The sequence below is a fragment of the Eleutherodactylus coqui genome, chromosome 4, assembly GCF_035609145.1.
Source record: "Eleutherodactylus coqui strain aEleCoq1 chromosome 4, aEleCoq1.hap1, whole genome shotgun sequence".
NCBI classification, from domain to species: Eukaryota; Metazoa; Chordata; class Amphibia; order Anura; family Eleutherodactylidae; genus Eleutherodactylus; species Eleutherodactylus coqui.
Genome location: NC_089840.1, coordinates 232,903,386 through 232,931,218, shown reverse-complemented (window position 1 = coordinate 232,931,218; position 27,833 = coordinate 232,903,386). Strand labels below are relative to the sequence as shown.

Below are 27,833 nucleotides of genomic sequence, written 5' to 3'. Positions count from 1 at the left end.
GGGCGTACATTTGTATTGATGCGTCATTTCCACTATATCTGTACTGGTATGGTGTTAATAAACCAGAAGTATACTGATGGTTGACCAAAAGTGTCAGAGTCAGTTACATTGCATGCATGCTACTTCTCATTATAACCAATTTGGAGCAGGACAGTGAACTCAGCTGGAATATGATATTATTCCAATAACATCAGGTATGCCACAGCTTTTTTAGACTCTGCTAGACTGTATATGGTACATGATGTAGCATATGTATCATTATAAATCAACCTGCATGGTATTCTAGCTGTTCTAATAATGTGTTGCTATCTAACAAACAGTAATAATATCACAAGCAGGTGTCCCTCCACACTGCCGAAACAAGAGTCTTGCTCAGTCTACGTAGAGCTTAAATGGGTCCACTTTTAAACATATTAAGCACCTACAGTGATGCAATACTTAAGTAGTGCTGTTTCCAAAACGTATTTTGTTATGTTTCATGAAGAAATCATACCAGGAGAAATTGCATTTTAAATTAGTTCTGTGCTACATGCAAATAGAAGCATACTGGCCTGGTGGGTGGGCTGTGGACGTCTCTGCAGGCCAGAGCTTTTCTCATTAACACACCCATCTCTTCTGGAGTTACATGTATGATGTTGGAGACGTCATCCACGAAGCGATCCAAATCTCATTCATACATTGAGAGTCCACATATGCGCAGGTGACTGCACCAAATCTGCCTACAAAATGGACAAATGATCTGCTCGGTCCAGTATAGATAGTCCGACCTGCCCTCTGGACTGGTCTGCATCCATTGCATGCAGCGTGGGTTAAAATGCTATTTCTCCAGGTAGGATTTCTTCAGAACACATAACAAAATATGTTTTGGAAAGAGCGGTACTTATGTATCCTGTTGCTGTAGCAATATAATATGTTTGAAAGCGATGACATGTTCCCTTTAAAGATAAGCTGAGGAGGCATGTAAAAATAGTCTCCAAGGGGCTTTTCACATGGGCCTCAATTTGGCCGCAACATACACCACAGCATGCAATTGAATCTGCCTCCACAGAAATTTGCACCAAGACCTGCATGTAGAATTAAGCTATGGAGGAATGCAGAGTTTGAGCAGAATTTTTTTGCAAGCTGCAATGTGTGTTGAGGCCAAATTCTGCCAGTTTGAAAGGTTCCTAAGGGAAAGATACCTTAGTGAAGACTCCACGAACTCTACCATTAATGATAGAGCAGAGGGCTTAATAAATGTTTCGGTTGATCATACGGAGAACTGTGCAGCTCCTTTCTATTCCTGCAATGCTTGCAAAAATATCTAGAGGAGCTTGAACAGTGGACTACTTCTAACAGAATGGTATTTAACAAATAGAAATTTAAAGTCCTACATCTGGGCAAGAAAAATGAAAAAAGCACATACAGAATGGGAGGAATTGGGCTAAGCAGCAGCACATGTGAAAAAGCCTTGGGTATACTTATAGATCACAGACTGAGCATGAGTCAACAGTGTGATGCAACAGCAAAAAAGGCAAAAACAATTATGAGATGTATTAAGAGAAGCATAGACTCAAGATCACGTGAGGTAATTATCCCCCACTATTCTTCCTTAGTTAGACCTGATCTGAAATACTGTGTCCAGTGCTGGGCATCTCAATTTAAAAGAGACATTGACAAACTGGAGCAAGTTCGGAGAAGTGTTACCAAGATGGTGAGTGGTCTGCAAATCATGTTCTATGAAGAATGGTTAAAGGATCTGGGAAGGTTTAGCTTGCAAAAAAGAAGGCTGATAGGAAATGTAATAGCTGTCACACTGCAGAGAGATCAGCCCTATTCTCATTTGTACAAGGAAAAACTAGAAGCAATGGGATGAAACTAAAAGGGAGGAAACACAGATTAGATATTAGGCAGTGAGGGTGATCAATGAGTGGAAAAGGTTGCCACTGGAGGCGGTGAGTTTTCCTTCAATGGAAGTGTTCAAACAAAGGCTGGATAAATATCTCACTGGGATGAGTTAGTGAATCCTGCACTGAGCAGGGGGTTGGACCCGATGACCCTGGAGGGACCAGACCACTAGACATACAGTCATTAACCTCTGCTCTAAACCAACAGAAGTTGCTGACATTACCTCATTTCTTTCTAACACCATCAGGGCTGTAGTTGTTAAACCCTAAACCCTTTTTTGCCCTAGACCAACATAGGTGCTCACATGAGCCCCTTTCACTACCCTAGACCATCAAGAATCTTGATATAAATTTCTTTACTACCCTAGACCACCGATGATATGGAAATTGGCCCATTCCCTGCCTGTCACTACCAGATTTGTTGCATAGATACTATTACGTGATTTTTCAGAATTTGTATAAAATTATTTGTCTGCACTAGAGATGAGCGAGTATACTCGCTAAGGCAAACTACTCGAGCGAGTAGTGCCTTATTTGAGTACCTGCCCGCTCGTCTCTAAAGATTCCGCTGCTGGCGGGGGACAAGGGGCGGGGAACGGCGGGTAAGAGCGTTGAGGAACGGAGGGGAGATATCTCTCTCTCACTCTCTTCCCCCCAATCCCCCCTGCTCACTCCTGCAACTCACCACTCACCCGCGCCGGAAGCCGAATCTTTAGAGATGAGCGGGCAGGTACTCGAACAAAGCACTACTCGCTCGAGTAGTTTACCTTAGCGAGTATGCTCGCTCATCTCTAGTCTGCACAGTTTCAGTATCATGTATCTGGCTGACGTAAGGCTAATTTGGGCTCTATATGGCAAAATTTATTTTACACTGTTTTGGACTATTCAGCTTAAATTAACAATGCCCAATTCCCTTTCTGCCAAACTCGCTTGCTACACTGGCATACAAGGAACATTGGTTTTCAAATTCAGAGTAAATTACATTTTACACACCACGGGATCCATTCTGCTTCTGAAAATGGGTACTGTATGCCAGTGGTTATTGTCATCTGATAAGGTCTCAGATAACACCTTTAAAAACTAATATTTCATCTTACCTGCCAGCAGCTTTTCTTCCAACGGCCCCGCTCCCTAAATGAAATTCTGCTGCCTCATGCAGCAATGCGTAACTGATGGGGAGTGCTAACAAAATTGAAGGTTCATGCCACTCGCACATTGTTGAGAACATACAAAACTGCTTCTATGTAAGAAATGAAGTGCAACCCCATATTTTGGAGGTATTCCACTTAAAAGCAATTCTGATGATACGGCAAAGAAAGAAAAGAGCACGATTTATATTAACTCTGACAGAGAAATACTCCCTATGCTGAGTATGAAGTTGTAGGCATATGAAGTTATTATGGCTGTCTGAGCTTGAACAAAACCATAATATGGCCAAGAAGAAAAAAAATGATTCCAAATGACCAAAATCTAAAAAGCGTGCACAAGGTGTTTTGCCATACTAAGAAATCCAGAAGTGCAGATAGAGTCCAGCTGTTGAAAATATATTATAAAATGTGTAACTTTTTAATATGCATGCAATGATCCAAACATACATCCTACACATTTTGAGACCATATTATATCTCTAGTCATGATATCACTAAGGACCATCTCTTGGTCTTCCAAGGCAGCAGAATGCTTAATGCAGCTGCCATGGACTGGAGGGCGCAATTAGACTACAGGGGGTAGCGACCCGCAGCTGGAAGAGGTGGAGAGAAGTATTAGGAGAGGTGGAGGTAGGGAGAGAAGAAGAGGAAGTAGGAGAAAGACGAAAGCAGGAGTTTGGAGCCGGGAGTCGGGTGGAAGACACCCGCCCAGCCTCCCGGGAGAGGAGCACAGGAAGGTTCATGTCAGAGTCGCGGAATATAGGATTCAGAGTTCTTGAAAGTCATCACAGCTGTGGTATAGGCGGAAAGTTCTTTCCATGCCAGCAGTTGTAGTAGAAGAAGGGTGGTTTTCAAGCCCGAGTTACATCGGGGCTTTCTAACGCCTTTTGGACTCAAGGAAAATCGGGAGTTTTCAAGCATGGAAAGTGTTAAAAGTTTTTTATAGAATTTTAAGTATTGTTTGGAAGTTAATAAAGCTGTGGCCTACCCCACTTAAAAAGCCAATCCGTGTGGAGTTTTCATTTGGAGTAAGAAGGGGAGCTGGTTGGGGGAAATGAGTTGAGTACCTCCAGTCCCTATGCATAGACTATGTCTACGGAAATACATATCCATGGGCAAAAGAGAAAGAAATCAATTTAAGATAAATTAGCATAACAAATAATTTCTGATTGTAAAAAATAAAGATAAACGAAGGGCTTGAAAGAAAGAAGTGAGCTTTACTGTCTTACAAAAAATGTTTAAAGCAACTGCTGTCAGCAGCTATAGAGAGATGTACATGGTTGAACATGGCGAGATGGACAGCACACAGCATTTCTGGGGCCACTGTTTCACAGGCCGCTCATATTTGTCTCCTGTTTGGCAGTTGGGTATCTGTTGTAGATAGCTGCCTTAAGGTGACCCCGCAGGAAGAAATCCATAGGGGTCAAGACTGGGGAACATGACCAAGGAACAGGGCTGTGTAGTCCAATCTAGAGGAGTCAAGACTGGGGAATATGACCAAGGAACAGAGCTGTGTAGTCCAATCTAGAGGAGTCAAGACTTGGCAATATGACCAAGGAACAGGGCTGTGTAGTCCGATCTAGAGGAGTCAAGACTGGGGAACATGACCAAGGAACAGGGCTGTGTAGTCCAATCTAGAGGAGTCAAGACTGGGGAATATGACCAAGGAACAGGGCTATGTAGTCCAATCAAGTGAGTTCCAAACTGAGCTGCAAGCCACTGTTGTGTGTTTCTTCAGGAATGAGTTGGAACGTCTTTGTTCAGGTACCACACTGTGTCAATGGCAAGTCATTGAGTCAATCATCCAAATCAGAACATAGGATGCATCTTTCTGTCTGGAAATACTGAGATGTTATGTGTGATTTCGGACCCCTACTGTCTTGAAGTCACCAATATATATCCAATAAGAAGCTAAAGCATTAGGATTTTAGATGCACTTAAAAGGAGGTAAGTTTTATTAATTCATCAGGATTTCCAAGATGCACAAATAGTAATAACTTGTCAGACTTTTGTCCTTCTTCAAGCTGAAGAGCAGAGAAATATAAATGCAGATAATTAAGATTATTCATCCAAAAAGAGAACTGAAGAGTCAGAGTGACTCATATACAGAGAAAAAACAGTATGGTGTTTCTGCCCAGCGTGGGATGAGAAAACCAATTCGTCCACTGTCATGTTCAATATGCTCAGATATCGGTCACCATTCAGGGTGCCATCAATGAAAACAGGACGAAGGAGCTGCTCACACCAGTTGTTTAGGGCACAATGCCTTTGGAGTTGCACTTGTTGCATGTATCGTGGAGCATGCTCTGCCTAGTGGTGCACCTTGTGATGGTTCCATACTCCATACCAGGTAAATAAAAAGCCTCATCAGTCCATAAGAAGTGCTGGAGTAATGGTTCGTCATGTTGTACATTCAACTGTCACGTCACTGCCAGCACACATTCACTTCTGTGGGTTCTATCCTGACTAGTTAGGGTTAACATCTTCTCTCCTGGCTAGTTAAGGTTAATTAGTCCTGCAGTCTCTGTTTGTCCCTTGTTTTCTGTCCTCTGGTTTCCCTCTGACCGTAGACCTGTCATCGTGGAAGTAGTGGGGTCGTCCCTTTCAGGACGGGTGCTTCGCTACAAGGTGGGTTCTGTCGGAGAGGTTCTGAATGCCCCATTCTGATTGCTACTTCTTTTGCCTGTCTGCGCCTGCATCTAGCCACCTGTGTAGCAAGCCTACATGTCAGTCCTGACTGCTCCAGTGCCAAATCTCCACTGGTACAACAGCAACATTGTGTTGTACCAGTCAAATCGCATCATTATGCTAATTCATCTTAAAATGATTCCCTGGGTTACTTTAGCTCTGCAACAAGCAGCTCCACACACATATACCCTCATGCAATGCTGGAAAAAATCTCTTACCCCAGAATAGGGCACCCTGTATCTGCTCGCTTCAATCCTTGCATGTATATTTATTAAATGCGTGGGTGTTGCACTACATTTTCCGGTTCTGGCCCTCTACATGCACTTCACAATATAGCCACGCACATGACCTCTTCAAAGTGAAAATTTAAAGGGGTTGTTAAGGGTGATAATACGAGTCTGCTGTTTTTTTTAAACAGTGCCATGCTTGCACATAGGCTGTGTCTAATATTGCAGTATTCACTTGAATGAAGTCGAGCTGCAATACCAAATACAGCCCTCAGACATGTGTGGCACTGTTTCTGGAAAAAAATTAGCCTTTTTTTAAATTCCCGTACTATCCCTTTAAGCACGTGTCATCCTGCCACAATATATAGGATGACATTTAGCAGTTTCTAAGCAAGTGTAACAGATTTTCCCAGTAATATACCATATTGCAGAAATGCTCCTCAAATAGAGCATACTCCTCACTAAACAGCCCAATCTAGGTGAAATAATGAATGGCATCAATCCAAGATTACTTATTCCAATTTAACAGTTGAATGAACAAATGTAATAGACTGCTGCCATGTTATTCATGTAGTGCGAGTAGTTTATATGTGGTATAATTACTATTAGATGCTGTTAGTTATCCTGCAAGAAGGACCTTTCAATTATCTTCTCAGAGGAGCAAATTACTCACAGGAAGAGTGGATACTGGGGAAGCTCTTCCTGCCCTCCGACACCAGACTGGCATCTCCAGTGCAGTGCATCTCTTCATTCGATATCCCATCAGGAAAGCACCGGTAAAAAAAATCTGGACGGGGCCTAAAAAATTAATAAACACTTCAGTCTTTCTGAAAACACACATCACAGCATTATAAGGTTTCTTCCATGGTACCATGACATCACTGTGTGGCGTGGATGCTGAAAGTGCAGTGCCAAGCAGTACAGATTTTATTTAATTGAAGGATGGGGCAACTTTCTTCTATTTTTGATCATTTGTACAATTTAAATGTTTCAGATCATCCAACCAGTTTTAAGCCCTTAGCGACAAAGCCTGTTTCTGCCTTTATGACCAAATAATTTTGCAGTTTTTTTCATCGTCAAATTCCTTGGAGAAGCGCAGCTGCTCCAGGAGGACAGAGAGAGAAGAAGCCCCACAGGGGTTTGGGATTTCCCCATAGCAGGGAGAGATAATCCCCCATAGCTCTGCTCTCCCTCCCTTGCTATGGAGAAGTCCCCAATAAATACGCTCCATCTCACTGCTATGGGGAAATCCACCATAGCTCCCATCGATCTCCCTGCTATGGTGAAATCCCGAGGGATATCCCCATAGCACAGAGAGAGTGGACGGGGCTATAGGGATCTCACAGAGATTCCCTCTAGCAAACCATAGAGGGTGCAGAACTACAGGGATGGAGCTAGGGTGGATCCCTCTAGCGCGACCCCTCCTCCCGAGCTCTTGGGGGATACCGTGTAATTCCACTCCTTCTCTCTTCTGAATATAGGGAATTCACGTGGGGAGAGAGGGGTAGGGGGTTCCCTACTGTCTGTCCATGCTTCTGGACAATTGCCCAGCAGCGGGTCAGGAGGAATACCCTGCTGTCTACAGCAAGGTATTTAAAAGGTGCTGCCCAGAAGCACTTTTTAAATGTCCCGTTGTAAACTCCTGTTAGTCCCTGCGGGGATTAACAAAACCCTCAGGAAGTCCCCTCATCCCCGCGTGGACTAACAGGAGTTTACAGTGGGGCATTTAAAATGTACTTTCTGGGCAGCACGTTTTAAATGCCCTGCTGTAAGCTGTGGGGAATCTATTTCCTGCACAGGATTTTCCATTAACTCCTTCTGCCATAGGAGTCAATGGAAACTCCTGCACGGCACGCAGCACGGACCTGCGTTTTGGCATTGTAGCCAAAACGCTGTCCTATCTTTGTTAGGTGCGCTCCGTTTAGCGCACCTACATTCTCTCATGTGACCGCTTCTATAGGAACTCATTGGTTCTTTTAGAAGCGCTGTTTTTTAAGCGCAAATAAAAAACACTTGTGTGACTGAGCCTTTAGGCTGTGGACAGACAAGCGATGGTTTTTTTTGCACGTCTATGTGCGCCAAAAAAATCGTGCCTATTAGAACCATTGGTTTCCTATGAAATGTTCACGTGTCCATTTTTAAGAGGCGCAAAAGACAGGACATGCGTGCCTATAGTGCACACCCGACAGCAGACTGACATGTTTAGGCTAAACATTATTTAAAGCTCTCTAAATGTCTGTATGTTTTATACTTGAAAAAGGCTTCAATACAGAGCCGAAACACGTTGAATTTGTCTGAACTTTCCGTCTTGAAGATTCATCGTGTTTGAAATAAATTTGATCTCTAATATCTGAAGTATATGTGGATTTGGTTTGGACCTCTACCATCTGAAGCGGACATGGGATCCATCGTAATTGTATTTTTAAGACTATCCAGGACCCAGAGGGGGGAGACATCCACCCAGTGAACACTTGGCATTCTCCCCTCTACCGAGTGAGTATTGTCTAACCCTTTTGGGCTATATGTTTTGAGCGCATTTGGTAGTTTTTTTCCTAATAGTTCTTACCCCCACCATCTTTTGATGGGGGGTTTATTTTCCTCCATATATATGCGTCTCTCCACTAAAGTAGATTACATGTGGATTGGAGTGGATCTCCTCGCGACCCAGACTGTGTTTTTGTTTACTGCACTCTTCATCCCAAGGCGCTGTCCTCATCTTCTGTTTCCCTCAATGAGATTCAAGTTACAACTTTGACTTGGCCCGTTCAAAACCTTAATTTAGTTTCTTTTGAGCTATTCAGAGTTGGACTTACTTGTGTACATCAGCTCATTGCACTGCTGCAAAACCCTTCTGTGCTCGGGGTTTAGGCTACGAACTGAGTGGTGGACATTCTCCTTCAGGATTTTCTCATAAAGAGCAGAATTCATGGTTCCATCCATTATGACAAGTCATCCAGGTCCTGCAGAAGCACAGCAGTCCCACACCATCATACTACCACTGCCATGATTGACTGTTGATATGATGTGCTTATTGTGGAATGAGGTGTTAGCTTTAGACCAAATGTAACCACAGTCCCATAGCTTTTACGATGTTCTACCTTTGACTCATAGCTCCTCTGAATATTATCCAAAAGTAAAGTCTTGGGGGTTACCTAGATGTTTTTGGCAAATGTGAGTCAAGCCTTTTAATTCTATTTGGACAGTGGTTTGCATCTTGCAGTTCTCCCATGGATGCCATTTTCGCCCAGTGTCCCATTATTGTGGTATTTCCAGAGTGGTAGACTTCAATGGGAAAAGAGAAGAACAGCACACCAGGTAATTATGCTTGTGTGTGTGCTGGGCCAGGCAAGAAGATGGAAGACTGGCCCAGGCTCAAAGAATACCAAAATAACTGTGAACAGGAGGGGGTCTTGTACATGTCATCAGCGGTTGAAGGCTTCTGTCTTCATGCCTTCAAGTGCAGTTCACGCTTCATGAAGGTCATCTTTACCCGAAACGTTGCATACAAATTTGAATCTGTTTACCAGCAGTTTTGAATCAATTGGAATAAATACAATTTAATTGCAAGCATATTTACCTGATTTGCTATTCTGATCTTCTCCTATACATATTTAATAGGAAAGTGATCTACCCATTTATAACCTGTCCCTACATACCCCATTCTGAGAGTTGTGTGGCCTGAATACATTTACAGTTTCGTTTGGTAGATTTCGATGACTATGTTTTGCATCATAATTTCAATGTCTTTAGAAGTGGCATCATGGGCTGCTTTCTGAGACCTTCAAGTCTGCTTCACATTACAAGACAGGTTCGATTTAAAGGGGTTTTCCAAGCAGCACCCGTTGTCACAGCCGGGAAACACCAGGGTTGGAGCGGAAGCCGGCTGCTCTGATCCCTGTGTAGCAGCCGGCGCAACTCTCATTGAAATCAACGGGAGCTTAGCTTGAAATTGCAGGTGCAGCTCCCACTGATTTCAATGAGAGCTGTGCCTGCAATTACGAGCACCAACCTCTACACAGGGGTCGGAGCAGCAGCGTCCACTTGAACCCCGATGTAGCCTGACTGCCCAGTACTACCGGGAAGACACTTGTAGGTGATCTTTAGATTTAACAAGTCTGGAAGTAATCATGTCTAGGTATGGCTAGTGAAATTAAACGTAACTGTCAATTGCATTTGGTTAGATGGTTGATTTAGTAGCTAAGGGGGCAATTACTTTCCACATAGGGTTATCTTTGACTGTTATAACAAGTAAATTGATGATCTGAAACCTTTAAGTGTGACAAATATGTACAAATAGCCGAAATTAAGGATGTGCAGATACCTTTTCACAGCACTTTATATGTATCCAATGCTAAATAATGCTTTAATCCTTTACTTGTGTGCCAAGACCACCTGTGTTGTAGAGATCCCCAACCTTTTATACCTTGTAAGCCACATTCAACTTCGAGTGATGGTTGGGAGCCACAATCCACTTAAAGTTGGAGAGAAACTTTTAGGCTAGGGTGTGAAACTTTTTATGCAGCCAAAGATAGCACCATGGCCAGTCTACATCGCAACCTAATATAGGTCGATCATGACTAGCAAGTTGCCACAATCCGACAATCGCAAAAAGTTCAAACCTGATGACTGTATTCACTTGCATTTAGATGTAATCAGGGCTATAGTGTAATCTTCGACCACATGACATGAAAGCCACCATGTAGACGTAGTGTACTTAGTGTGGAACTATTACATTTACTATTATAACATCCGAATTGGCACTGTTGGTGGTTAGAATATGTCTGTAATAATGTTGGTTGCCAGTGCAAGTGGTTACAACTTAGGATTGCCACACAATGGGGTTTGCGAGCCACATGTGGCTCCCGAGTCACTAGTTGGCGACCAACGTTCCTGCTTGGATAGTTTCCTGACTACCTTCTGTAAGCAACCCTCTTCTTTGCTCCTGTTGTGTGAAGTTTTGTCATGGGGGCTTTTGTAGTTGACTGTGCAAAACTATGCAGCCCCCCAGCGGTCCTAATAAAAAGAGGAATGGCGGGCAAGGGAGGAATCCAACACTAAGGCTGGGTTCACACAGGGCGGATTTACCGTGGAAATTCCGCGCAGAATTTCGCCGCGGCAAATCCGCCTGCGGCCGCTAATCTCAGGATTAGCCAGCCATGTGGACAAGATTTCTCAGAAATCTCGTCCACACGGGACAGCCAATCCGCTGCGGTAAGTCAGGCTGGAACCGCGGCTGTGGCGACCGCAACCGCGGCTTTAGAATATGCAGCATGTCTATTTATTTTTTCTTTCCGCTGTGGGCGCGCTCTCCTCTATGGGAGCGCCGGCCGCAGCGGAAAAGCGAGCGGCCAGGCCGCTTCAAAGCCGCCGCAGGTTTTTCCGCGGCGGTTCTCCCGGCGGAAATCTTGCGGTTTTTGCTGCGGCCAAATCGCGGAATCCGCCTAGTGTGACCCCAGCCTAAAGGGTCTGCATTCTGTGTTATTGGCAATCAGTGTCACACATGTTTACAGGTTGTGTGTCCTATAGTGGCTCAACCCAATTCACTTCAATGGAGCAGAACCACAATACCAGGCACAACCCAAATGTGCAGTTGTTTTTTGAAGAAAACCATGTTTTGCACAGCCCCTTTAAGCAATACTTCCCAATCAATACCAAATGTAACTTCTCCATGTTATTACTTTTACCCCGAGTAGACTAACTAACTTAGTTTTAAAGTTTTCCAAGAAAAGCAACAAAGAATAATGAAGGCATTCTACTGAGATGTAGGAAGCATTTCACATTCACATCTATTACACCATGATAAGAACACTCCTCTCACTTCCCGAAAATGATACTTTAATGATCAGACATTCTCCGGGAAACATTATTTGTATTGGACTATATGACAAATGATACTGAATTATAGAAATGTTTCTATTGCAAACATTTATTATCATTTTCATTGCACCTACCTTCCCACTATGAGTTTAATGGTATTAGTACAAACGCCATTCAGTGCCAATGCCAAGGAGACAGCTGAATGAGAAATAAGAGAAAAGTAGTTATAAAGGTCTAATTCTATCAAGAATGACAGACCTGATATTGCTGAAGCCTTAAACCTCATCCACAGACATAAACTGGGTCTCTGGAGAAGATAAGTTCCAGGTTATTTTTTACCATACAGTCTAAAATTAATGATTAGGATTTATTAAAATCTCAGTTTTGTGTAGTAGTTAGGAACTGCAGAATTTTTATAGGTTTTTTTTTTTAGTTGACAAAATGTTTTGTCACATTTTCTCTTATTGAATTCAATGCGGGAAACAAAATTTAAGAGCGACTGTCATGCAGAAACTTGGCATTCCGCATTGTGAAAAGGACATAGGAGAGCGGTAGAGGGTTCAGCGGCATGTCTAGGTTATTAAATGAGATAGGTGGTCACTTACATGTCACCTTACATAGGAAAACAGGGGTATAAATATGTTACATATGAGAACAATAAACATGGACTAAATTAAGAGCAAACTGATTCAAAGAGAGAGAAGACCCTGCCTGTGAGGGCTTACAGTTTACAAGGGATGGATGTAGGGGACAGTGGGTGACGGTGGTGGCTGCTCTCATAGTAGTGGTCACTGGCGTAACTATAGGGGATGCCATTGCACCCGGGCCCAGGAGCATTAGGGGGCCCATAAGGCCTTTCTTCTCCATATAGGGAGCCCAGTACTATGAATTAAGCATTCTAGTTGGGCGCCTTGTTACAGGTTTTGCATTGGGACCCAGGAGCTTCAAGTTACACCTCTGGTGGTGGCAGGTCTACTGTAAGTTGCAGGTTTTTCAGGTTCTTTTGATGTTTTACCAGTAGGTAGAGCGTCTGATGTGTTGGTGTAGTGAATTCCAGAGTATAGGTGACACACGGGAGAAATCTCAAGGCAAGGAGGTCTTCTGAGGACAGGAGATCATGTGTGGGGACTCGGGAGGTATTGGGAGATTAGGTCAAAGATGCATGGAGAAGACAGGCTGTGGATGGCCTTGTATGTCATTAATAAGAATATGAACTGGATTCTTTGGATAATGGGTAGCCAGTGGAGGGATTGGGAAAGCATAGCAGCAGGGAAGTAACAGCGAGAAAGGTGGATTAGTTGGGTAGCAGAGATGAGGATTGATTAAAGTGGTGGAAGAGCATTGGATGGGAGGCCGCAAAAAAGAATGTTGCAATAGTCTAGATTGGAGATGGTGGGGTTATGTACTAACATTTATTTGACTCTGGAATGAGGAAAGATTTAATAATGAAAGGCTAGAAAAAGTGGACTTCTTCACATGTAGCAGAAACGGTGCGGATTTTCTGCAAAATCCACAGTAAATTCGTCAGCAAAAAGCACGTCAAATTATGCAACATTTGTATGGAATTTGCAGTAGATAAACAGCAGACTTCAGCCCTTAAATCGAAATCGTGAAATCTGCTGTAGACCCGCGGCAAAAATGCATCACAATCTGCACCAAAATCCGCTACATGTGAACGCACCCTAGAGGTGATGTAAAGTGCTCAAAAAAGTACAGGAATAGAGATGAGCGAGCGTACTCGGATAAGCACTACTCGCTCGAGTAGTTGGCTTTATCCGAGTATCGCTGTGCTCGGGGCTAAAGATTCGGGTGCCGCTGCGGCTGACAGGTGAGTCGCAGCGGGGAGCAGGGGAGAGCGGGCGGGAGAGAAGGAGAGAAAGATCTTACCTCCGTTCCTCCCCGCTCTCCCCTGCAGCTCCCCGCTCCGTGCCGGCACCCGAATCTTTAGCCCCGAGCACAGCGATACTCGGATAAAGCCAATTACTCGAGCGAGTAGTGCTTATCCGAGTACGCTCGCTCATCTCTATACAGGAACCTTTAAGCATCACAGTACAACTCTAGTATAACTCCAAGAAACTTAAACTTCAGGGATATCAGCCTGTCCTGGTGAGAAGTATAAGCGTTTTTAATTAATTTCATCATCTCTGGTGCAAATGAAAGTTACAACGGATACACCGGAGGGACAACAGCAAGATAATCCTCCAAAAGGGAATGGTTTAAAGGTGGCCACAGACTTTTACTCTATCCCAATCCTTCCTTACTGATTGTTCTCTAGTTTTGCGTCTTGCTAGAGTCCTTGTCACTAGCGGTACATGAGATGGTGCCTGCAGGCCAGTCAGTTTGCACAAGTAGTCCTACTCCTCCAGGATGGCACATCCATATGGGCTTTTGCAAGCTGGATGGCTGTGTTTCCCAGCACAATCTTAAGAGCATGGAACAGAAACCAGGACATGGGCCATTATACAAGGAGAGGTGAACAGGGCCGTAGACCCATCATCAGGACTGGTATGTGTTCTTTTGTGTAGCAACAGGAAGAACACTGCCAGAGCCCTACAAAATGACCACCAGTGGGCTACTGGAGATCATTGTGACCATAGTGTTAGAAACAGACTCCATGAGGGTGGCATGAGGACCCAAAGTCCTATAATGGGACATGTGGTCATCGTCGAGCATCATGCAGCTCGATTGGAAATGGTAGGTCTGCCATTGGTGCTCCATTCTCATCACGATAAGAGGAGGGTCACACTGAGCACGTGTAAGAGATGTAAAAGAGTCCGGAGACCATGGAGATCATTGAGATCCGATGCAAGTTTTCAGTGTTCCGGATGCACCACTGCTGAGACATGTGACTCTTACCCTTATATGAAGCTACAGTACATTGGCTTTAAATGTTGCTTACCCAAACAGGCTTCTTTGATCTCTGTTCTGTCTGTCCTCTGGATGATTTTCACGACAAAAATGACAGCCAGGGGTGTCAGAAACGAAATGGCCTGCACAAAACAGAACAAGTGGGAAGCAGACATAAATGAAAATCATGGAAAAAGACAAAAGTAAAATAAAAATACTTTAATAAATACTGTAAATGTACATAGTTTTTAGACACTGTTCACACCAGCACAGACCTAAAAAACATATGGTCAATGGGCCACATGCGGTCTGGCAGAGGATGTCTTGCAGCCGGCGGCATGCTGGCTATCCACAGTCCATTGCAAATATGTACAGCACCCGGTATGACCCATGTGAATAAGCCATTAAGGAATATTCTCATCTCAAGCATTTATAGAATAAAAGAAGCAGCTAGCATGCTCAACTCAGAGGAATCATAGGTTAAGGAACTCAATATGGTGGAGGCCTCTAGAGGTGAGACCCTACTTTTAAATATTTATGCCACATCCGGTGAAAATGCCATGAATGTCTGACATGGGAAATGCTAAAATGATGGTTTACTACAACACCTAGAAGGGCTTAAGGGTCTAACGCTGTATTTACACAGGGTAGTTGGGGGTACAGTAAAAACCCCACAAAAAAACTGCATAGACAAAACTTGCATGTTTTTGCCATGGTTTGCATTTTTGTTTTGCCTTCCAATAGGTGGCACTGCACAGGTATTGTTCTATCTTTTCATTTGCATATTTCTTAGAGGAGCACGCACAGCCTTATAAGTTTCCTCACACCTTCTAGGTGCCCTCCTTAACCCGTTTAGGACCAGCCACTGTAAATTTACGGCGGCTGGTCCTGGGCTTAGAGCACCGCCGATAGTAAAATTACTGCGGTGCTCTAAGTCTCCTGCCTCTGCAATCAGTCAGAGGCAGGAACGGGTTATCAGCTGTTAGTGACAGCTGATAACCCGGAGCAGAAGGCAGGTGGGGTTTTTAACCCTTCCTGCCTTCTGCTTCCCTGATATACAGTGCTCAATGAGCACTGTATGGGCAAAGTGAAAGTAAGCAGGTGGTCATGTGACCTCCCGGGATTCCCTGCTACTGCAGAGTTGGGGGCTCAGACTAGACCCTGGCAGCTCTGCAGGTGACTAATGTCACCACAGGGGTTGCTTTCCCCTGTAACTAGGGCTCCTATTGACGCCCTAGCTACGGTGGAAAAGTGTCAAATAAAGTAAAAAAAAAAATATGTGAATGTCCCACAGAGGTCTTATATGACGTCATTGGGGACACAGATAGTAAAAAAACACAATTACAAACATAAGTAAAACAAAATAACAGAATAAAACAACAATACATACAAAAGAAAGAGAATAACACAAAGCAGACGCCAACAAAAACCATCGCCGTATGCGCCCTGTAAACCAAACCCATACATACTATATATCAAAACGTCCGAAATAAATAGAGGAACCCGTTTCCATACTTTATTTTAGTGTAAATATAAAAATAATTTAAAAAAAAACTATAAATGTTAAAAAAAATCATTTTGTTAGTATTTTAGCCCCAATAAAACTAAAAAACGGAAAAAAAAGTCAGTGAAAAAGATATTAAAAAAATAGTCCTATATGTCACGGAAAAAAAAACGCAGCAAAAATAATTTTGGTAGCTAAAGGAAAAAAAATGGAGCAGTAATACCGCCACATGGGTAAAATCCCTAAAAAGTGTCTGGTCCTTAAGGTACAAAACAGCTTGGTCCTTAAGGGGTTAAGGAGAAATGAGACCCTTCCTGACTCCTGAAAAAGCACATATGTTTTTTTTGTTTTTTTTTAACTGCACTACAACTGGCCAGCGTGTATACAGCCTTACAGAAATTATTATAGACTTGATGTACAAGTCCGCCTTCAGCAAGTCCCATCATCCCTAAGTATTTTATCACTGAACGCAGAGAAATCAGCATAGAATTCTTGACCTAAAGATTAAGTGATGTTTAAATGGTGTTTCATTTGTATCAGTGGTTAACTTACAAACATCAGTCGGGTAGGTATGTTGTCTGATTGCACCAGGGGATTTTTATACAGCCAGATCTCTTCTGGTTGAATGACACGCTGGAAGGGATCCAAAAACTCTGTAAACCTAATAACAAGATAAACAAGATTGTTGGTTTAGTAGACAAACACAAAAAAAGGAATATTTAAGGCTGCGGTCGCATAGTGTTAAGAGCTTCATTAGGGGGCTCCGTTCAAGGCCCCATCTAGATCGCTCAAAAACAGCATCCAGACGAAACCCTGGATGGCTCCATAAGCTGCTAATAGTAAAAAGGAGACCAAGCTGCAAGATTTGATCCCCATTTTAAAAGGTTTTCATTTGATTATGGCATTTTGGCAGAACAAAATAATGGAATCGATTCTCTATTACCAACAGCAACTTATAGGGTTATCCAGAGTTCTGTCTGGACAATGTTTTCGGCCATCCAGGCGGAGTCCTAGAAATGGAGCGACCAAAAAGGTTTTGGAACGTATGTGAATGTAGCCTTTTGAAACGGAAAGGGAGGAGACACAAATTAGGTATTAGAAAAAACATCCTGATAGTGAGGGTGATCAATGAGTGCAACAGGTTACCATAGGAGGTGGTGAGTTTTCCTTCAATGGAAGTGTTCAAACAAAGGTTGGACAGACATCTGTCTGGGATGATTTAGTGATCCTGCATTGAGCAGGGGGTTGGACCCGATGACCCTGGAGGTCCCTTCCAACTGTACAACATAATTCTATGGTCTCTATGATACATGTACATATTAGATACATGTATCTATACTGTCACTTATATAAATTGGTTTGATGTTCAAAACTGTTGAGAGCACATATTTTATACTTTAGGGACTATTTCTGTCATTTAAAGGGGGTCTATTGGGAGAAAATAACCTATTGTTTAATTTATGCTTTTGCATTCAATATATATTTTTTTCCAAAAACTGCCCCTTCACCTGATTGTCTGTCACCCTCTGGACATCTCCTATGTATATTGTGGCACCTCCATGCAGTGCAACCTCCTGTATGATGCTTATCAAGCACAACGCTGATTTATAGACTTCTCCCTACTTTCTTCTGCTCTATGCTGTGCTATCAATCTCATAATGCATCAGCATAGCATCACATGACTAGCCAGAGCCAGTAATATCTCTGTATGCTGGGTGGAACATTTATCATAACCATCTGTGTTCACTTAAGTAAGGAAATATACCATAATTAAAGAGGAGGATGAGCCGTGATCTCCTTCATTATAACTGTGTGACAGCAACTGTTATATAAATATTTGCCTTCTACCCCTGTGAAGAGCCTCTGCGGTACAGTCTGTGTAATTTTATCATATAGGACATTGTGGTGATCGAGATTGTAAAGAGGCAAGTAATTCCTAGATGGGCACAGTCAGATCACAGAACCCATCTGAAGAGAAGGAATCCAGGAATTTTCAGATAAAAATAAATAACTAAACAAGGTAATACCAATAGCTGACTGATATGTACTAGGGGACTAGTTATATAATGAATTTTAAAAAATCACCAGGGTGGCTCTTTAATTTTCCGTGCTACCATCCATATTGCAGTTTTCACTGTATTATGTATACTGGGGGCAGGGCCAATGGTCATATATCATTATCATCAAAGGACAGGATTACAATCGGTGATGGACACATTTCAGCCCCACTCCCCTCCCTCCATAGTGACCTCTGCAAGCTGAAGAGCAAGTTGACAACACTTCCCCATACAAGTCAATGGGTCATTTTCTGACTTAGCTTCTTTGTCTAGGTGGCTGCTGTAAAGCTTATCACTAACTGCTATTGCAGCAGCTCATGCAAGATTATTTCCCCCATTATCATGTAAAAAAATAGAATAACTATTATGACCAATGGATCATATTTAGAGATGAGCGAACGTGTTCTAAACGAACACTTACGCACCCAGACACCGGCTTTACCGAGGACTTCAGTGTCCGCGCGTAAAGATTCGGCCGGCGCCGGGGGCGGGGAGAGGCGCGGCGGCGCGGGCGGCAGCAGCGGGGAACAGGGGGGAGCCCTCTCTCTCTCCCTCTCCCCCCCACTCCCCGCCGCACCCCCCCGCGCTGCCACGGCGACCCCCGAACTTTTTTCGCCCGAGCACGGAATTGCTCGCAAAGTTCGGTGCTCGGGCGAAAAGGGGCGGAGCCGAACACGTTCGCTCATCTCTAATCATATTTAAAGATGAGCGAACACCAAAATGTTCGGGTTCGCGTTATTCGAAACGAACTTCCAGCGATGTTCGGGTGTTCGTTTCGAATAACGAACCCCATTGAAGTCAATGGGCGACCAGAACATTTTTGTATTTCGCGGATGCTCGCTAAGGTTTTCATGTGTGAAAATTAAAGATGAGCGAACATGTCCGTTACGGACACATCCGCACCCGGACACCGGCTTTGCCGAACACTGCAGTGTTCGCGCGTAAAGGTCCGGGTGCCGCCGGGGGGCGGGGAGATGCGCGGCGGCGCGGGCGGCAGTAGCGGGGAACAGGGGGGAGCCCTCTCTCTCTCCCTCTCCCCCCCACTCCCCGCCGCACCCCCCCGCGCTGCCACGGCGGCCCCCGAACTTTTTCGCCCGAACACTGAAGTGTTCGCAAAGTTCGGTGTTCGGGCGAAAAAGGGGCGGGGCCGAACGTGTTCGCTCATCTCTAGTGAAAATCTTGGCAATTCAAGAAAATGATGGGAACGACACAGCAAGTTCTCCTCTGCCACAGCTGTAACAGCTGTGGCAGAGAAGAACGATGTTAGCCCATTGAATTCAATGGAGCCGTCAATACAGCCGACTCCACTGAATGCAATGGGCTGCCGGCGATCGCGGGATGAATTGTCGGAAAGGGGTTAAATATATAAGCCCTTTCCTGCAATTCATCCAGAAATGTGTAAAAATAAAAAATATATATATACTCACCTGGTGCCGGCAGACGGAGTTCAGCGCGGCAGGTTGCAGTTCTCCTGAACTGCTCTGAACAGCTGTGAGTAGTATTCAGCAGCCGGGGATTTAAAATCCCCGCCTGCTGAATAAGATGCCTCTGAATGGTCACAGCCTGACCAATCAGAGGCCAGCCCTCACTCACCCATTCAAGAATTCATGAATGGGTGTGAGTGAGGGCTGGCCTCTGATTGGTCAGGCTGTGACCATTCAGAGGCATCTTATTCAGCAGGCGGGGATTTTAAATCCCCGGCTGCTGAATACTACTCACAGCTGTTCAGAGCAGTTCAGGAGAACTGCAACCTGCCGCGCTGAACTCCGTCTGCCGGCACCAGGTGAGTATATATATATTTTTTATTTTTACACATTTCTGGATGAATTGCAGGAAAGGGCTTATATATTTAACCCCTTTCCGACAATTCATCCCGCGATCGCCGGCAGCCCATTGCATTCAGTGGAGTCGGCTGTATTGCCGGTTCCATTGAATTCAATGGGCAAACATCGTTCTTCTCTGTCACAGCTGTTACAGCTGTGGCAGAGAAGAAGGATTTGTCTTCTATATGTTCTCAATGGGGTTGGCGCTGCTGCCGCCGGCCCCATTGAGCGCATATAGAAAAGATTTCTCAGGGAAGAAAGTTAAAGTAACCCGAACATCCGAACATCGTGTGGTGTTCGTTACGAATAACGAACATCCCGAACACCCTAATATTCGCCCGAGCATCAAGCTCGGACGAGTACGTTCGCTCATCTCTAATCATATTTAATCAATATTTTTTAGTACTATAACCTAGTGATTTTCCCTACCATACATGAGGCTACACATCCATTCCCACTTGTCTCTATGGGAATGTGTGCGCACAGCCGTCTGAATAGAGTCACGCTTGTTGTGTGCACGTTGACTTCGCCGGGGGGCACCACAGGAACAGAGGGCATGGTCAGTATGAAAAGAAGCTCCCTGGCCTCCATGTCACCTAACCTATAGGCACCATAACTTAGTTTATGCGGCTTATAGTTGGTGACAGGTTTCCTTTAAATAAATTTAATACATAGAAATGCACTACAAGGGTGCATAAGAACTCCCTTTTTTGCCTTTTTGTTCATTTTGCCTCTCAAAAACACTATAGAAATAGCTATATAGCAATCAGAAAAGTCATATGTACCCCAAAATGGTAGCAAAAACACTACAGTGCAAAAACCAAGCCTCCACACAACTCAGTTGATGGAAAAATGTAAAAAAAAGTTTTGAAGGCAGCAATGCCATAAATAATGTCTAATAAAAAAGGGTATTTTTGTGCAAAAGTGGATAAACACAAAACACCACCGAAATCAAACCCATCCGAAGAAAAAAAGGTATCATGGTATTTATATTGCAAAGTGATAAAAGTTATACAATACATTACAAGTACCCCAAAAGGGTATCAATAAAAACTAATGCACGCAATGACCAAGCTCTTACATGACTAAGTAGATGGGCAAATAAAAAAGTTATGGCTTTTGGAACAATAGTGATGAAAAGAATATAAGATTGCAGCATCCTTAAAGAGCACCTGCGCTTTTTTTCTTTAAATGTACAGAATACGAAATTGTAAGCATTTTTTCAATGGATTTTATCAGCCTTTTCTGTACATTTTACTTAAAACACCCTCTTCTGCTATGGAGGGAGGTGAAAATGGGGTTAATAAATCCATCTTTGCCTAGTTGTATAACAGTAGGGGGCGCTGCATCCAGATGTGTCTGCAGCTGTTCTCTACAGAAGAGATGCAGACACTACTGTACTGTTGTCTATGAAGGGTCTCCATTAGATATACTTTTTTAAATAACTCTTTGCCCCTGACTCTGTCTCACCACCCCCGCATGTTGTACTGCTTTCCCTGCTCATATACAGCTGCCGTCCCCAGGTGCTGTGAAGAGAAGCTGTTCTATTCTACAGACGGCTTCTTCCCTCACAGCGCACCTGTTCACTACCTGAGCCGATGTACTGACTGGGGCTCTTAGTGCATCCGGCTGTAACATATAGTAGTGTACACCGGATGCACTGAGCCTATTCTCTACATTAAAAAATAAGTACGGGTGCTCTTTAAGGGGTTAAACAAGTGAGTTGGGAAACAACAAGCAAGACACAAAAAAGAAGCAGCAGATGAAGACTAAAACAATGTTCTTTGTTGATATAAATCTTCTTAAAACAAATCCTTCTCACCTTGTCTCATGTTAACTAGAGATGTGCAGGATGAGTGGCAGCGGCGGAAGACAGAATAGAACCAAAGCGCAATAGGAAATCTGCTAATGAGACAATACAGGAGTGTTGGCCTGTCTGTAATAAGATGTGACATAGCAGTAGAGAACCTGGGATAGTAGAAGAAGATACATCTGCCCTCTCTGACAGAGGCTGAAACCATTACGGTGATATCTTAGGATGCTGTTTCTCAAGTAGTATTACTGTACTGGGCTTGGAAATAAGTGTTATATTGGAGGTATATTGTAGATGAAATAGATATACGTTGCATGCACAGATGTTTATTAACAGGCACTGTCATGTCAACAAATATTGTAGAGATCAAGAGTACAAGCAAAGATAAGAAGCTTCTCAAGGGCTCGTTCAGATCAGCTCCATTGCTGAATTCCATTTGAAAACAGGATGAAATAATGCAACATGCAGCGTCATCTTCTGGCCGGAATCCTGGACAGAAAGTAATCGGACTCCATTGTGGTCAATTGGTCTGTTTGGCGCTGCATGGTTCCATCATAAGGTGCCGCCAGTTGGCCAGGGGGTGCCATTTTTCTGCTCCCCAAATGGAGCAGGAAAAAGGAACTCCTGAATGCTGATGTAAACCGACTAGTATATCCTATGGGAGTAAAATGCTTTTTTTCTCCAATTCCCAGCTCACCACCACCACCACCACCTCCTGCACTGATGACTTTCTTCGAACTTACTGATAAAATTTGCCAACAGAAGTCTGTGCACTGAGGGATCAGGTTACAGCTGCAGCCAATAGAAGTTTATGCATCAGGAGGAAGTAGCTGCTGCAGATTGGGAGAGAGGCAGAAAAACATTGCTGATCACTATAGTCAGTTTTCTATCTCACTCAAGTGCTGAATTCATAGTAAAGCTGATCAGTGCTGTTGTATAATGTCCTCCATGCTGCTGCTGCTCCTAAGGGTGTGCTACAGACAGATGGGGGGAGCAGGATCACATCTTCACTATGTATGCTGAATATGGGAGATATCAAAGCAGCTAGTCTACACCTACACCAGCTGAGGAAAAACTAATAATTAGAAACTGAGCACACAAAGGAGAAAATTGCTACAAATGCATGATAAGGCCATGGTCAGATGAGCGTGCTTTTTTGTGTGCCTATGTGTGCGAAAAAAATGCGCTCCATGCATTAGTGCAAAACACGTGAACGGGCAAAGTTTCATATGCGCAGCGCATGAGACTTTGCCCTTCACTGGAGTAGCTGCGCTTGGAGAAGCTCAGCTGCTTCGCGAAGGTCCCCTCATCGATGAACACTGTGACAGCTCCGGCGCATCTTCTCCCCTGCACTGTTCTTAAGCATTTTCTTCAGCTGGGAATTTAAAAATCCCCGCCTCCTAAAAGCACTGCCTCTGATTGGCTGAGCGCTGTGACTAATCAGAGGCAGCACTCAGCCATTCATTCAGTGCTGTCGCAATGTTCAGTAATGAGGGGACTCCCTGTGAGGATTAACAGAATCCTCGGGGAATCCCCTCATCCCTGCAGGGACTGAGAGGTTAACAGCAAGATATTTAAAAGGTTCTTCTGGCCAGAAGCACCTTTCATATGCCCTGCTGTAAGCAGCCGGCAAGTTATTCAGTGTGCTGGAGTTTTCATTAACTCCTGCTCCCATAGGAGTTGATGGAAACTCCTGCAAAACGCGCACCTATGTCCTATCTTTTTTTAGGTGCACGCTGTTTTGTGCTTCAAATTCCACGCATATGAACGCTTCTATAGGAACCAATAGGTTCTTTTAGAAGCGTGCAGTATGAATACGCAAGACACACGCTCGTCTGACCGAGCCCTAAAAGTCATATAATGGCCAGAAATAGTGCTACTCCTCATGCACACACATGGCAGCTTACGCTGAAAAGTCATCTGAAAGTTTAATTAAACTTTAAAAGTCTCTGAATATAGCTCCGTGGCCTTTAAACTATTATCAAGTGTAATAGTCACTGAGGTTTGACATTAAGAACACATTAATAGGGAATCTTTAGTTGTAATGAAAAGAATCCTAAATATAATGAGTATCTTTTGGATATTCTGCATGAAGCATAATGGCATTCATCTAGAAAAGTAATCAGAGGTTATACTGAGAAAAGTTTTGCAGTGTACTCAGGCTATATATTAGGCCTCATGTCCACAGCACGCATGGGGAATCCTGCACGGAATCTGCCCATGCCCGCGGCTGGCAACCCTGTGTACCTGTCCGTGTCTTCTTTCTTTTGTACTGCGCATGTGTGCGGATGTGCCAACCGTCGCCCTGACAGGAAGAATCATTTTTCCATAGCATGCTATGGAGTGGGCGTCCACCTCCGGATTCTGCAGCAAAAATCCCCCTGTGGACATCAGGCCTGACTCAGTGGTTACTTATTTTTCTCTGATGCAAATCCTTATTACCAAATGCTATACCATGTGTAAGTTGGATAGAGAGATCCTGTATAGCACACACCAGAGCAGCCATTTTTAGTATATATTACTGCCAACGAATATGACCACCTTTGCAGCTCACATAGGGTTTGTCATCTTATGGTAAATGTCTTGTTTTGCCCTTCAAAAGTCTTTCAAAAGCTTAAAGGGCATGTGTCAAGTTACAAAGTTCTTCCCTATCTATAGGATAGGGGATAACTTTATGATCAGTGGCGGTCCGAGCGCTGGGATCCCCACCGATCCCGAGAACAGGGGTCTGTTCAGTCGCCAAGTGAATGGAGTGCAGGTCATGCAGGCGTGCCAAAGCGCCTGAACCCAGAAATCTGTGCTGTCATTGAAGTGAATAGAGTGTGGCCCTGTTCTTGGGATTGATGGGGGTCCTAGCAGTCAGACCCCCACGGAACATAAAGTTATGACTTGGTACAACACCTATAACAGAAGAAAATGCATTTCTAAAGAGGATTTTTACTTTAGGGAAATGCTTCTTGGTATTTCAACAAGAGGTACTTATGATATATCAATAGGATATCCCTAGATATTTCATAGGTGAAGGTCCTAGCTCTGGAAGAACAGGCCTCCCACTCCTGTTTACATGTAGAAGCTAGTCAATAACAGCCACAACATTGTCGATTGTAGAGTCCATCGTGTATCTGTTTTTGATGCAGAATATTGAAATTTCCATAACTAATGACGGGGCCAACAAAGGTGGCATTACCTACAGTAGGCCGTTTACCTGCAGGTGCATAAAAAGTGGCATTTTTACCTACGGGGCCTTATATATTACAGGGACAGAAAGAGCGGTATTATTTATTATGGGAGCTGAAGAGTGGCAATATTAATTACAGGACTAGAAAAGGTGTCAGTATTAAAGGGGTTGTCTCACGAAAGCAAGTGGGGTTATACACTTCTGTATGGCCATATTAATGCACTTTGTAATATACATCGTGCATTAAATATGAGCCATACAGAAGTTATTCACTTATCTGCTCCTTTGCTAGCGTCCCCGTCGCCATGGATCCGTCTAATTTCGCTTTCTTCTGGCGTTTTTAGACGCGCTTGCGCTGTGCTGTCTTCTTCCTGGTGAATGGGGCCGCTCGTGCCGGAGAGCTGGTCATCGTAGCTCCGCCCTGTCACGTGTGCCAATTCCAGCCAATCAGGAGGCTGGAATCGGCAATGGACCGCACAGAGCCCACGGTGCACCATGGGAAAGGACCCGCGGTGCATCGTGGGTGAAGATCCCGGTGGCCATCTTGGTGAAGGAAGAAGTAGGAAGTAGGAAGACGTCGCAGAGCGGGGATTCGGGTAAGTAATATGTTTTTTTTTTTTTTTACACATCCATTGGGGTTGTCCTGCGCCGAACGGGGGGCCTATGGAAAAAAAAAAACCGTTTCGGCGCGAGACAACCCATTTAATTAGAGGAGCAGAATTACTGGCATTATTATTTACAAGGGCAGTTTAATTAAAGGAGCAAAGAAGATGGTGTTTTTACCTAAGGAGCAGCAAAGGCAGCATTATTTATTGAGGGCATAAATTAGGCACTATTACTTATGGGGGAAGGAAAAGAGGAATTTGTAATAATGGGTGAAGAAGAGGCAGCATTATCACTGAATTGGCAGAAAAGGGGGCACGTTTACTGTCTGGAGGGCACTAATAGCAGCAATTACTGCATGGGGCATAATTAATATCTGGGGCACTTGGATTGTAGAAGTGTGAAATAGGAAGGAAGGGTGATGGAAAAGTAAGGAGCCAAAGACTTCTGTGAGTCAAAATAATACCACTTGTGATCAATGGAGGTAGATACACAGTGTATGTTCTAATTAATTTAACCCCTTAAAGGGGTTCTGTCATTAAAAAAAAATCTATACTCACCTATTCCTCCCCCGTCAGTCTACCTACCAGATCTTCACCTCCCCTATCTTCTCCTGTCTCCCGCAGTCCCGGGGATCACCTCACCTCCAGCTGGCTGATTCCTCTGCTTTCTCTGAGGTACAGTTCACAGCCCAGCAGGGGGAGTGCCGAGCTATTGCAATAGGCAAAGTGACATGACAACTTATTCCTTGAGTCAGAATGATCCTGACTGTACCAAATTAATATATATATATATTTTTTTATTATTATTTTTTTTGCTGTACTGCAATGCTCACAATAGTTTTAAAGGTTATGGCAGTCCCAGACACCAATGGCAACACATTGGCCCTCAGCGATTACACTCACAAATGCATACCTACATTGATCACAGCATGTAAGGGGCTAACATTGGAGATCGGTGTTCTCAATGATTCCTGCTGTTGCAGCAGGAGGCCGGCTGTCAGACACATCCTGTTATGTTAACTACTACCCTGCCAGGATAGAACGTCCTGTGGCATTAAGAGGTTAAAATGGACTCTGGAAAAATGGAAAACCGTTGTGTGGTCAGATGAATCAGAATTTGAAATTTGGAAATTATGGATGCCGTGTCCTGTGGACTCAAGAGGAGAGGGACGATCTAGCTTATCAGTGCACATTTTAAAAGTCTGTTTCTCTGAAAGGTACTATCAATGCTGAGCAGTATATAGAGGTTTTAGAACAACATATGCTCCCATCCAGGCATCGACTTTTTAGGAAAGGCCATGTATATTTCAGCAAGTCCATGCTAAACCACATACTGCACCCATCACAACAGCATGGCTTCATAAAGACTCCTTGTGCTGAATCGTCCGCCTGCAGTCTATACCTTTCACCAATAGAAAACATTTGGCACATTAGGAAACACAAAATCTGGCAAAGGCGACCCCCGAACCGTTGAGCAGCTAGAATCCTACATCAGACAGGAATAGGACAACATTCCTCTCTCAAAACTCAAGCAATCGGTCTCCTCAGTTCCTAGATATTTACAGACTGTTGTAAAAAGAAGAGGGGATGCTACACATTGGTAGACATAGCCATAGCCCGACTTTTGTGAGATGTGTTGCTGCCATCAACTTCTGATATGTGTTCTATGCTCTATTGTGAATAAAATATGGTTATACAAGATTTACAAATCTTAATTTATTTTTTATTCTTTACATTTATTTATATTTTACACAGTGACCAAATTTTTTTGGAATTGGGATTGTATAAATCAGTTATTATCCATGTGTTTAGTTATTCCTTTTTATTTGAAAATTCCTGGATGCCTTTTCAGGTGGGTCATTTGATCTCATTATGACTACCTGATAATTACTTGGCTTTATATTCTCTCAAGAAGTCACTATTTCAGTCACCAGAATTCCTGAATTACAAGAACTATACCACACGGGCTCTTCACAGGGGGACAAGGCCTCTATCACAGTTACTGATGATGATTAGAGGCTCTTGTTACACAGTAAAATGGCACCGCAATATACCAACCTTTTCATGGCAGAGCTGGAGAGTGACTTTCTGGCCTCCTGCTCCAGCAAACCATTGGCCTACTTCTGCTACATTTACGACGTCATAATCATCTGGACCAATACCGAACAAGAACTAATAAAATTCCAGGAGCGATTCAATGCATTCCACCCCACCATAAACCTGACATTCAACTACTCATAT

The 27,833-nt window shown here is 43.6% G+C and overlaps 1 protein-coding gene across 1 annotated transcript in view; it reads right to left on the bottom strand.

Annotated features, from left to right (window-relative positions):
- The window catches only part of PLPP4 (phospholipid phosphatase 4), a 169,786-nt gene that overhangs the window by 54,484 nt on the left and 87,469 nt on the right, over positions 1 to 27,833 (bottom strand). The window contains exons 2-5 of the mRNA XM_066598817.1: positions 16,669 to 16,777; positions 14,665 to 14,755; positions 11,900 to 11,963; positions 6,622 to 6,746 (exon numbers count right to left, since the gene is read on the bottom strand). Coding sequence (XP_066454914.1) covers positions 6,622 to 6,746; positions 11,900 to 11,963; positions 14,665 to 14,755; positions 16,669 to 16,777 — 389 coding nt within the window. The remainder of the gene's footprint in view (positions 1 to 6,621; positions 6,747 to 11,899; positions 11,964 to 14,664; positions 14,756 to 16,668; positions 16,778 to 27,833) is intronic.